The 13,518-nt window shown below is 43.6% G+C and overlaps 1 protein-coding gene across 4 annotated transcripts in view; it reads left to right on the forward strand.

The window, feature by feature from the left end:
- The window catches only part of rptor (regulatory associated protein of MTOR, complex 1), a 113,174-nt gene that overhangs the window by 56,727 nt on the left and 42,929 nt on the right, over positions 1-13,518 (forward strand). For all 4 annotated transcript variants that reach the window (XM_058073540.2, XM_078793126.1, XM_058073619.2 and 1 more), the window contains exons 11-16: positions 1,888-1,963; positions 5,284-5,385; positions 9,929-10,012; positions 11,176-11,286; positions 11,773-11,847; positions 12,998-13,063. In XM_058073540.2, the coding sequence (XP_057929523.2) occupies positions 1,888-1,963; positions 5,284-5,385; positions 9,929-10,012; positions 11,176-11,286; positions 11,773-11,847; positions 12,998-13,063 (514 nt within the window). The remainder of the gene's footprint in view (positions 1-1,887; positions 1,964-5,283; positions 5,386-9,928; positions 10,013-11,175; positions 11,287-11,772; positions 11,848-12,997; positions 13,064-13,518) is intronic.

Raw genomic sequence — 13,518 nt, forward strand, 5'->3', positions numbered from 1 at the left:
GGCCCTGGGTAGAAAAGTGATTTCCCGCTAAAGCTAATGGTTGGACCACCCTTAGCAGCAACAACTGCAATCAAGCGTTTGTGATTTTTTTTTTTTTTTTTTTAAACTTATAAAGTCAGCAGGGTATCAAATACTGACGATAATAATATTGATCCTGTGTTCATTTAGATCAAAGAAATGATTGAAGATAGATGATGATAGGGTATAATCCAAGCATCCATGATGACTTCCCATGTCTCTCCACACTGTTTAACAATGCTGTTACATCATCCTTATCCCTTCAATTACACAAGCAATTCTCCCACTAGTTTGTGTTTCTTATCTATAAATGCTTGGCAGCTCCCTCCCACTCATTATCTGTCTTGTTGAGAATCAAAGAAAACCTCTCTCACTCTGTGCCTCGCGGGGCAACTTGTTGTGTAACAATAAGGCATGCGTTATTGTAAAGAACGGTGCTCTCGGTGACGCTGATCATTGCCATCATCGTGGCCTCAACAATTAAGACCTGCGCTTCACTGCAGCAGGATTAAGGAGCACACCATGACAGGGAGATCCAGATAACAGGAGTGAGGGAGCAATCGAACATATACCCGAGATAAAAGTCTGCTTGAAAAGTAAAAGTTAGATCAGGAATGGTAGACTTGAATGAGGTAATTAAACAATTTAGGGGTTGCTGGATCGATGCCTGAACATAAACAGTTGTTATTGAAATGGATAGAGGAAAAATCCCAGACTGATTACTCCCTGTCGACGTTCCAGTGTGGGAGTGTGTACAAATGTGGAAATGTGCGTGTGTGCGTGTGTGTGTGTGTGTGCGTGCACCGCTCTTTGCAGCCAACAGAAAAAGAGCTGAGTCAGCCTCACATTGTCCCTCACGCTCATCTGTTGACTGCCGTCTCCTCTTCACATGCACCTCACACTCTGACAGGTTTTGGTGATGAGTCGCTCGTTGGTATCGGCAGCCATTAGCTGACTTACACTGACTCCATATTTGCTGATTCCACTCCCCTGCTTCTTTTCTATCTGCTTGTTTGGAGATGGCCGTCTTTCTATGCAGACCCAAACAGTTACGTAACCTACATATTGCATTTTTGTCAAGGTTATGTATTCAGTAGTTAGTGCACTGTGGTCATTTTTATTATGGACGTGATGAAAAGCTGGTATCTCCATGCCACTATCACTAATATTAAAAGAGTACGCCTTACTGCTGAACCCAAGGTTCCGTACCGAAAAATCACATTACGAATGCACGCACCGTTACACCCCGAGTACAAATGTAGAAAATGTAGCTTCCATGCTGTTTGACATTTCCCAATTTATCCGGCCCATGCACCAGTGAATATGTAATATACGTCACAAAAGGACGGTGCAACCTCACGAGAAACCAGAAGTATTTTTACCCACGTCAAGGGAATGCATTGTCCATGCGATGTATCAGTTGTAACAGAGAGAAACCAATACACTGTACCACATTGGCTGCTGATAAAGCTGCTGATGATGGAAGCAGTTTTGGAGCAGAAAGAGCAATTTCAGTCAGCTGCTGAACATCACGTTACAGAACAGCGCACGGCAGCGCAACACCAAGCAGAAAAGTGAAAAGGAGACAGAGAGAATAGACAAGCTGTGATGGGGGGGTCCACATTGTGTTGCGTAACCCTATGAATTAGTTATGATGGCCATGAGTGAATACTCTGCTTTAGAAAGGAATAAAAGGCTGCCTGCCGCCCTCTCTCGGCCCCAGGCTTGAAATATACTGTAAAGAGTACAGGTAGAAACCAATAAGGTGAATATGTGCTAAGTGATGTTTGTGTGTGTATCTGCATATTATTACCCACAATGCAGTCACCGCTTCTGATGTTGTGAATTGTGCATGTCACCCGTGACCAGGCAAGCGTGGGACCTGGCTGTGGATATCTGCCTGTCTCAGCTGCCAACCATCATCGAGGAGGGGACAGCATTCAGGGTATGTGTCGTGTGTTGCTGCGTGAATATTTGGGAGAGCAGCTGCTTCACTTCTACTGGAGGTCCTCGTTCCTACCACTGAAATGATGGTTAGATGAGCACCTAAGTCGCTGGCGCTGTTCACAGAACACATGAGGGCATTTCAAATACAGGAATTCAAACATTCAATACGAGAAGTAAATGAAACGGTAGTAAAAAATACAACAATTCTTTAGTTTTCTGCTGCACACTGGCAGGAGGACGTCTCCATAATGATACCATTACACTGCTCACTTGGCACTGGCCATTTTATTGGGGCAGATCTTTTGCCATCTTTATCCTTTATGATTGTTGCGTTTTAGACCGGGCATGCAACCAATGTTGGTCATTGTTTCTTTGCTTTTTGAGTATTTTAGAATATCCATCTGTTCTTTTTCTATGCCGCTTATCATCACTATGTTTGCGGGTATACTGGAGCCTATCCCAGCTGTCTTCGGCAAAAGGCGGGGTACACCCTGGACTGGTGGCCAGCCAATCCCAGGGCACATATAGACAAACAACCATTCACACTCACATTCATACCTATGGACAATTTGGAGTGGCTAATTAACCTAGCATGTTTTTGGAATGTGGGAGGAAACCGGAGTACCCGGAGAAAAGCCACGCATGCACGGGGAGAACATGCAAACTCCACACGGAGATGGCCGAGTGGAGATGTGAACCCGGTCTTCCCGATCCCCTGACTGTGTGGCCTGCATGTGAACCATTTGACCACCGTGCGGCTTTCCAATGTCCAATTTTGCTTCACTTTCACTAAAACTTTCCTTTTCGATGGCGCACTGCCATCAGAAGAATGTGCATCTCAATCCTTTTCTTTTTTTTTTTCCAATCCACGTGTCCTCATCATGCTCCAATCAACCTAACATTGTTGTGTTTTTAGAATGTGGGAGGACGCTGGAGTAAGATGCCCCAACAGAGATCCGAACCCTCATACATAATGAAGGGGAAAAAGTTAACCAAAAGGAAGGAAAATGGCGTAATCCTCCCTAAGTGTAGCCACGCCTGATAACAACTTTTATTGTTTTGCCACATGACCGAAACTAGCTGTTTTTCTTTTGTACTTGTTAATAATTGATGGTAGTGCGTATGTAAGCAGGAAACATCGGGACACAAGGACTGCCTGTACTCCTGCCTGTACTCCTGCCTGTACTCCTGCCTGTACTCCTGCCTGTACTCCTGCCTGTACTCCTGCCTGTACTCCTGCCTGTACTCCTGCCTGTACTCCTGCCTGTACTCCTGCCTGTACTCCTGCCTGTACTCCTGCCTGTACTCCTGCCTGTACTCGGTGTCAGAGGTGGTATCATTTATGGTGATGCCTGTGGATATAAATATTGATGAATGCTGCAGTCACTTAGTCCGGTATTTATTTATATGTTCAGTACATTTATATTAGTTATTCTAATCATTTATCAATCATTATTTTTAATGTTTCTTGTTTTTGTTTTGTTTTGCTTATTTCATCTTTTTTTTCCAATCTCTTAATTCTTTATCCATTTTTATTTCTTTACTTACTTTATTTCTTTGCTGCCTTTGCAAAGGGTTGTTACAAAGATAGTCCACCACAAAGGGGAAAAAGTTCCAAGAAATAACACGAGTGGTGCAGCTTTCTAAACGGAAGCGCTTTGATCCGGTCTTTTCCTCTCCCTTACCTGGCACTCTGAGGTGGGCATCTTCTTCATCACTCCCATGGGAACAGTTACTCCATCCTCATCCTTTCTCATCTTCCCGCACTTGTGCTGAAATCACTTTCCTGGCCTGTAATTGAGCCACGGAGGTCCAATAAAGAACATGTCTCCTATGATGCCTTGCTCCCTCCTCCAAGAGATTTTACCTCGGATATGTTTAACCTTTTTCTCACTGTGGGCCAACTTCATTTCCACAAAGTGACATTTTAATGACATACAGTGGAGAAAATAACCTATTTGGTATGGCGGGGTTATTTAACTGAGGGAAACGGAATAAGACCCAGCTTAGTACGATGGCACAGTTGGTGTAGAGACCAGGTTGCCAGGTTGGCAAGCACAAAGGTCACACATTTGCACACATCTCCAAAGCATGTGTGGCAGTAGCGACTGTGTTGTTAGGTCATATTCGCCAAGTCTCCAGTCCACTCGATCCCAAAGATCTCAATTTTAGCGTCATGTGACCAATTAACATTGTACCGAGCCTTGTCTGAGTCATTAAGGTGTTGCTTGTCAAACTTTAAAGTGTTGTACTATTGCCTTTTTTGGTGACTGTGCTCCCAACTCTCTTGACATCATTACCCAGCTCCTCCCTTGTAATTCTGGACTGGTCCCTCACTTTCTCACAGTCATCCTCACCCCACCGGGTGAACTCCAGAGCGAGGACAAGTATTTCTTTATGAATTTTATTACCCATAGCGGTCTCTTCCCAGCAAACGTCTTGTTGATGGTCTTGTAGACTTTTCCAGTCTTGTACAGTTCTCCAATCTTGTCCCTGAGGTCTTTTGATAGCTCTTTGGTCTTGCCCGTGGTGGTGGAGAGGTTTTAACGGAAGAGACTGTTTCTGTGTAGTGTCTTTTATCCACGTAATGAGTTGAGATTCGGGGCAGTTTCTTAAACGAGAAGGATTAATTTGGGTATTTCAAGGACATATAAACATTCTGGGGGGATGAAAATGCTTGATGGTTGGTAGGGGATCAAATACCTTCACACAATGAAATACAAACTTGTTTTCTCTAAAAATAAACTTATTTTCTCCACTGTATTATCTTTACTCTAGCGGTATTGTGACTAATAGTATTTCCTGGAAAATGATCAAATACAAGGACTTTGTTCTTTGAATGAAATAGTTTTGCATGTCCCCACTGACGTACAAAAGCTCAATGTTGAAGCTAATACAGTGCACTTCCTTCTTGTGTATGGACTTCCTAAGCTTTGATTATGCACACGTCAATTTAGCCATCCAGCCACAAGGCATTGACACTTCCCTCGTCACATCCATCATCAGTTGTTAACTGTCGTAATTCCTGCCGCAGTATTAGCACTCGCCCGTGATCAAAAGCCCTCCAGCAAGCAATCAGTCAGCAGCAGTGAGCCAGTGAGCCAGTGAGCCAGTGAGCGAGGCTAAAGGTGATCATCAGGATTGATGTCGTTACTGCAGTGCATTGTCATCCTTGGCTCGTGTGTCACAACCGTTCTAACGTGAACTTAGTCACTGCAGTCTGGATCCTAATGCTTGTCTGTCTCTTTCTGTTTCTGTGTGTGTGTGTGTGTGCGTGTCTGTGTGTGTGTGTGTGCGTGTGTGCACGTGTTTCCACAGCACAGTCCTTTTTTTGCAGAGCAGCTGACAGCGTTTCAGGTTTGGTTGACGATGGGCGTGGAGAACCGGAACCCTCCTGAGCAGCTCCCTATTGTATTGCAGGTATACGCTCACACACAAGGAATTACACCTTCAAGTGGCCTTTTAAACATCCAACCGAAAGAAAGGTGCACGCTCACATTGAGGGCACACACAACTGGATCCCTTTGATTCCTTGAAATGTCCAAATATTTAGTCACTGCTCAGTGCAAGACATCCGCCTTACGTTACACACAATTTGCAATATAAATCTGAAAAAATCTGAAAAAATGAAATGTATTACACTAAGTAAAGTCTCTCAAGGCAGAATTCAAGTTCTGGGTTACGGCCACAACAGTAGCTCATGTTTTTACCAGGGACTTTTAATAGGGATTAGTGTGCCTGCTGTGAGATCATTCAAACCTGCAATAAAAGCCTGTTGTTCCGGCGATCTATTCTGGTGCTTGTGCATCTCACTGAAGATGACAGTAACATTACTAATACCTAGTTACCAGTGTAGACTACTACATATAGTCTCTTTCAGGGCATCTGTTGAATGGTTTATATTTGTATTTGAATTCATTTGGGCATTTGTATGCTTGATAAGGTTGAATTTAGGCAACATTTGCTGCAATATGCATATTTATTGACCAAGAATAAGTCATATTGAACCACAAAAGCATGATTTATTAGTTCATGGTATATGTTTGAAAACCCAGATAGAGTAAAACCGTGAGAATGGAACCACTAAGTGTTGAGATACGACTATGCGCTTCTTTTCTTGTCACCTACAACACAATGCTACCTTCAGATGGTTAAATGGTTCGATGGTGGGGCCACTTATGTAAAGAGTATGGCTTCTCAAAACAATATGCGTTCAAAAGAGTAATACGTTTGCATCGCAAAAAATCAGACCTCATTTCTTTCTCTCCGGTTGTATCACTGACTGGCCAATGTTGTGTTGTGTTCCACGGTGTTTACACGTGTGGATGCGACACAAGAGTCTCGTCACAGTAGTCTTCATCCGCGATTGTGAGGTCTGAGGCATTTTTGTGATGTTCATTCATTCATTCATTCATTCATTCATTTTCTTCCGCTTATCCTCACGAGGGTCGCGGGGATTTTTGTGACATACTCTTTGAATACATATTCCTTTCAGAAGTCAAACACTTTACTTAAATGGCCCCCAACGAATCAGAACTAAGTTCCTCATCACTGAAATCCGTCCACAACTCCACGTGATGTAATGGGGGTAAGTCACTGTTGATGCACTCCTCTGCTGATGGGGATGTCATTCATCCTCATGTGCATATTTTATGGTCATTTCTTTTTTGTTGTATTTTTTACATTTAAGAGTTGTATTTATTGCAGAATTACCTGCCAGCAGCTTGTAGTTTTTAGTCATCCATTTTAAAAATCATCAAAGCTGCTTACACAAAAGCTAAGCAGGCTCCCAAAGTGAACGAAGCCGTGACCGTAGGACCAAGGCACGTACCGAGGCGCGATGAGGGCGTACACTTCCACCCCTAGTGGAAAATAACGTGGCCATCCAGCTGGAGATTGAACCTTTACACCACAGCTCACTAAGCTTTCCAGCTTGATGCCCGGCGTCAGGTCGGGATGAGGCCGTACGTAACAAAGAGGAATGTGGCGCTGCCAGGATGCCATCCCTGTAACCGATAGCCCCCGTCAGCAGTGGTGGAAATTGAGTTTAAACAGGCTTTATTCTTCCTTTATGCACAAGCAACCTCTTTAGTTCATAGCGTTCATAGCATCTTGATTGAGCTCATAGATCAGCTCTTCTCCACGGACTGGAGCATTTCCACTGCAGCACTACTTTCCGCACCATTACTGTACTTCTCTTTAAAGCTGCTGTATCTGCTACACGAGCAGGCTCATTTTCTTCATTAGAGCCCATCTATAAAGACCAGAGCGTCATATCTGTTCCCCGTGGAGAACATTTGTTTTTAGGTTCTCATTGGGGTGTCTGTCATTGTCATTGGGGTCTATTCTTTGCATCAGCTGTTGGAATTTTCTGTCCTCGTCCCACTGGGTCGTACAGCTGTTGTATTGTGTATTATATCATACCCAATGGCGGTGCGTTGCTGTGAGTGGTAATTTCCTGCTGACTCAGCCCTCTGTTGGCAGTTCTGCCAGGACTTGTTAAGAGCTGGAGCAGCAGGAGCCTTCAACATTACGCAACATTATGCAGCGCAGTAATCTTAAGGCTGCTTCAAGCCCTCTCATATATTGAATGGATGCGTAAACGTGTCCTTCTCAGCATGCACTGAAATGACATTTAACACCAGTCCATCAATATCACAACAGTGGAATTACACTCACGAGCCGCAACCTGCACAACCTCATCACATCCACTGCAATAAGGATGCACGTGCAATACTTTCACTAAATATTCATTCATTTCCTACCGCTTATCCTCACGAGGTTTGCAAGCGTGCTGGAGCCTATCCCAGCTGTCTTGGGGCGAGAGGCGGGGTCCACCCTGGACTGGTGGCCAGCCAATCCCAGGGCACATATAGACAAACAACCATTCACACTCACATTCATACCTATGGACAATTTGGAGTGGCTAATTAACCTAGCATGTTTTTGGAATGTGGGAGGAAACCGGAGTACCCGGAGAAAAGCCACGCATGCACGGGGAGAACATGCAAACTCCACACAGAGATGGCCGAGGGTGGGATCGAACTTTCTCCAATCGGTCTCCTAGCTGTGTGGCCTGCGCGCAAAACCACTTGGCCGCCGTGTAGCCGTTTACTCAATATTAGCGGTGAAAAGGTATGCCAACGTCATGGTTTGGTACGTGTCTTGGTTTTTACTCATCCAACCCTGCACATTTTTCTAAAGCTGTGACTCCCAGTACCCGCCATTTTGGATGATTTGGACTGGTTTTTGGTACGGTAAATACCAAAGAAAGGTGAGACTCATCTTTCATCAGGAAAAAAAATGTTTCCACCCTTTTTCATTCTTTAGAACATAAATAAGTTTCAGCTAAAAAATCCTTTCTCAACAAAAAGGGAGGAGAAACAGCTTTTTGTTAAGCATAACTTCCACTTTGACACAAATTTAGCAATATACGTATATTTAGCCAAAATATATAAACAACTATGCCACAAAATAAAGTAGACAAGAAAACAGTTGATTTGCATAAATATAACAATTTACAAATATAACATTAACTGTTGACAATTTTTACATTTGGAACTGAAGTGTGTGTGGGTGCGTTCAAAATGTGCTTGATTATTGTCTATGAAGCCGATTAAATAATGGTTCCAGCATCTCGCTACTGAACCTGCCTTTGTCCATTTATAGTACGTATTTCAGAGAGGAGACCAAATGTTACCAAACGGAAGATTTTAAGGAGAGAAAGGAGTTTTCGAGCTCTGGCTTCTCCTTGACACTATTGGCAGCCATGACTCCCACTTGCCAAAGTGGGCTTTACTGTTTTTGTTTACTGAGTAGACGTGATGTTACGAATAGTTTTCCTAGTTGCCATAAATTTGTGATCAGTGTTGATTTTTACCGAGTTAAAATGTGCGAATGAAATTCCCTTTCAATAACACCGTGTGCACTGTGTCGTCATAGTCAGACTTCATCAGTAAACGGTCAAAATTGTGCATCTTCCAGGTAACGTAAGCTTGGCCAGTGAAATATTTGCAAATACTACGTCTGTTGAGGGCCACTGTTGGGTTTGCTTAACATTGACCAAGACTCATGTCCATGTGTATTATAAGCTAACATGTCCGTGCATCCAGGCAGTGTGATTAGGAATCATGCTTATCCTTCACACATCAAGGTTTATGCCAAAAAGGGGGGGGGGGCAACCAGGCGGGCACATGCATTTTCATATAGCAGCATTAGTGAGGGATTGTACTTACAACCCCGGCCTTGGCATTTAAAACAGGAAGTGTTTGTCAACTTGTGTATTAAATGTGGTTCTATCTGTCAAATCACCAGATGGACAACTGAGGATGAAAAGCTTTGAAAACTGTGTGTGCCTTTTTTATTATTTACACAACACACACACACACACACACACACACACACACTGTTGTGTAGCTTTGTGTACTGAGGTGTAGGTAAGGCGGGAAAGGTCCTCCTCCATCTGTACTTGTGGTCGTCCTGATCACAAGATTCGTGTCTTGCTAATAATACATCTTGTGTCGGCGTTGTGCAAGCATGTGAGCACCCATGTTCCTCCATATGCTCCGTCCCACACACGCCGTGGGACAGTCACTTTGGGACGTTCGGCCCTCACGCACGCACACACACACACACACACACACACACACACGCAAAAATCTTTGTAACCAACACATGGACACTGACTTGGCTCTACGCTGGTGTTCATCCATACTGCATTCCCTGTGGTCAGGTGTTTTAGCCAAGTGAAAATGTCATTGGCGAGGATACCCCCCCCTTACAAACAAAAACTAGTGTGGCCTGGTGCCAGCATGGTCGTCGTCGTGGAGGTCCAGCCATCTGTTTACACTCCACCTCCTCGGCCTATGAGCTGTTTCTCCTGCAGTCTCTGGTTCAAGCTTCCTGTTCATCCTGGAGGAAGCGGAAATTCATCGCTGACCTTTCTTTCTTTTTTTTAAATTAGGTCCTCCTGAGTCAAGTTCATCGACTTCGGGCTCTGGACCTTCTTGGCCGCTTTCTGGACCTTGGACCATGGGCTGTCAGCTTGGTACGTTCCTCACAGTCTCGCACTTTAACCACCAGATTGTTGGCCATGATTTAAATGTCTGCATATAGCTACAATCGTTTGTTTTAATAGCATTAAATATGCATTACAAATTATTTACACTGTAATGATGTCGGTGCTCAAACGCGATCATTAATGGAAGTACTGCTGGTCAAGGTCCAAGTGCAGTATTAAACCGTATGGAAAATACAGTACCGTCATTGCAGATATAAGACGCACCAGTGGTTAGCCTGCACCCACTAAATTTAGAGAGAAAAACAGATTTATACAGAAATGACATATTGTTACACACACAATATGTGTCTTGTATATTAACTGGCTACATTTTGAGTGTTAAGTTGATGTGTGATGAGTTAAGTTCTTTGTAGATGACAGTGAGTCAGAATAGAATAACTATTGTATTCCATTCTATAGGAGCTGTCACAGGATTAGAACATGGTCATTAATTAGCCAGTCCGCTCTGTAAGATGCAGGGTTCAAAGACGCCCACAAGTCCACTTGATGCCAAAGAGCTCAGTTTTGGTGTCATGTGACCACATCACCTTCTCCAAGCCTTGTCTGAGGCATCCAGGAGATGATTGTCAAACTGTCTTCTTGAGCAGGGGTGTTAGAAGCCATCACAGCATAGGTTGTTCATTTCTTCTCCTAATTTCTTCTCAGTGACTGCCAACTCCCTTGGGAGTGCAGGGCCTTCTTTCTGGGTCAGTAACCTCTCAGTTGGTGGTAGGTAAAGCTGTCCTCACTGTGGACAGGGGCACTGGTCTTCCGGCAGTTTCACTTTCCTGGCATGCGTGGGTCTTGGTGGTTCCTGGGTTGTTCTTGAACATCCAGACCCATTTTCTTTCATTTGAGGGACAGTATGGGTCCAAAGTACCAAAAGATAACCAGTTTTTTAAATGATGGCCTTGGAAATCAGCAGTTATTTAGAAATGCTTCCCAAACACTTCATTTTGTGAATCTACAACTCTTTAAAGATCTTCACTGAGCTCCAAAATGAATCATTACATTTGGACACAATTCTTAGTTTTTATCATCTTTTATCATCTGTCATTGTAATCGTATGTCTGTATAGTCATTCTTCCCTGATTAGAGGTAAGCTTAGACCTGGATCATCACACCTAAGCTGGAGGTATCTGTGTCTCCAGGCCCTGTCGGTTGGGATCTTCCCTTACGTGTTGAAGCTCCTCCAGAGCTCAGCCAGAGAGCTGCGACCCCTGCTGGTTTTCATTTGGGCTAAAATCCTGGCTGTGGACAGCGTAAGTGATTATTCTTGACTGGACCATTTTAATGTTTCCTGACTGCTTAGAACCCCGACTGCTTAGAACCCCGACTGCTTAGAACCCCACCAGCGTCCATCGTTTAGCAAGCGATGAACAGACGACATTGCAGATGTTTACATGTTATTTACATTTAAAATAATGGCTAATATTGTCATATTGTTCAACCGAGTGGTTGATGGCATGTAACTTGGAGGGAATTATTCCAATCCGGACAGGTTTTATTGTAACCATTTCAATTCTTGTGGGTGGAGAATCAAGGAATTGAATTCAGAATGAACACAACAAAATATACAAACATATACATATATGGTTCTCGTATGATCTTGGACAGGACTTTTCAGATAAAAAAGAGATTAAGCCTCAACTCAGCTGAACTGCAAATGATCAAATATTAGTTTTTTGAAAGCTCTTCTTGCTATTGTGTATCATCTGTACCTGTTTCCCTCCTCCATCTGTCCGTAGTCTTGTCAAGCTGACCTGGTCAAGGACAACGGCCACAAGTATTTCCTGTCTGTTTTGGCTGACAGCTACATGCCCGTGAGTATTTTAATGCGACTATGGGCGTACTTGCACTTGACTTCTCACAGGTCCTTGATGATAAGCAACACATCATAAAAGTGGGTTGTGATGCAATAACCGCAGAAATCATAGAAATCCAGAAATATTCTAAAATTCACATTGTGCGTGATGGCAGACGTCAGCTCATTTGCATATAGTCATCCATGATTCAATTTTAGTTGCATTGTGTGCGAACTACACCGTATTTGTTAGCAACAAGTTACGTTTTTATCAGAGTGGTCAAAGTGCATGTTTTGGATGCAGCAAAATGCGCTCGGTGCACAGCGAGGTGAACTTTGGTAATCATCGCATGTGAAACGGTAGATGGATTTGTATCATTTCTTTCATCGTTTTTAGGGCACACTTTAGTATGTGGTATTTTTTACACGCAGCAGACACAAAGACACTGTTCCTCTGTTTGGACAATGTGTTTTATCTGGCTAGAGCTTCAAATCAATGCAGTCTGTGCCTCGTGTCTTCAAGTGATACCACCTTCTCGGGTACCCAAATCCAACCCAAGGCACCCTGCTCACCCGCAACTACATCCATGTGCTCAGCAAAGAGATGTAATGTCGTTTGAGTAATGCACTCGCTACTCTTGCAAGTCAACAACGACAACTCACCTTGCAGGGTAGACATAATCACAACAACACGGTTAGACCGGAAGTTATCCGCAATGTCACGGAAATGGCACTAATACAGCGGCATAGAAGTGATTCCATGCTCAAACACATGCATGTGCACAATCCATGCAGGTTTGAAATGTTTCCATTTCATAACAAAAATAAAATACCAAAGATTCAATAATCCAATGCGCTTGCTCACCCTCCACCTTTTTATGCCAAATAAAGACGTCCCATATAATTCAAGTCATTGCTTTTCTCACAAGCGATCAATATCACCTTGCACAATACAAGTCATCAGAACCACTCCCTGATAAACTGGAAATAATCCACAAAGTAAGGGAAATTGCAGTCAAAGAGCAGAATAGAAGTGATGAGGGAGGGGAATGGTGTGAATAAGACCCGTGATTCAAGTCAGTCCATATTCAATCAACCGCATTGCAAACATAAGCACAAGAGTATTTTTAAGTACAACAGCATTTAATGACCCCCCCCCCCCCCCGCAGGCCGAGCATCGGACCATGGCTGTCTTCATCTTGGCAGTCATTGTGAACAGCTACAGCACCGGACAGGTAGGCGGCGTGCGTTCCCTATCCTCCTTCGAATGTGCCCATCACAGGCGCAAAGACAAACAAGCCAAGTATTTATTTGCTTTCCTCAGCACGATTTACACTGCTTGTCTAAAAATCCAGTTGGGATTTAGTGCCGACATCCACTTTTTTACCGCCTCAAGTAGTGTCCTCCGCTCTAATCGATAAATAAACTGGCTCATTTGTTCGTTGGATGTTTTGCCACTTAAAATAGTAAACGCCTCCCTGCGGGTAGTCGCCTCTTTTTTCCCCCCTTGATGACCGCGAGTACTAGCGATGCCACCACATACGTGGTACAGTTGGCTGGAGTACATCACACCCAGATTGGTTAAGCCTTTCCATCGCTGCCAACTCATGAATTGCATGAGTTGTGTAAACAACAATGTGGAACTACCCTGTGAATACAACAAGAAAAATGTACAATACCAAACAATGTC

The sequence above is a fragment of the Doryrhamphus excisus genome, linkage group LG9 (assembly GCF_037039965.1).
Source record: "Doryrhamphus excisus strain RoL-2023G ecotype Guam linkage group LG9, RoL_Dexc_Guam_v1.1, whole genome shotgun sequence".
In the NCBI taxonomy this organism is placed as follows: Eukaryota; Metazoa; Chordata; class Actinopteri; order Syngnathiformes; family Syngnathidae; genus Doryrhamphus; species Doryrhamphus excisus.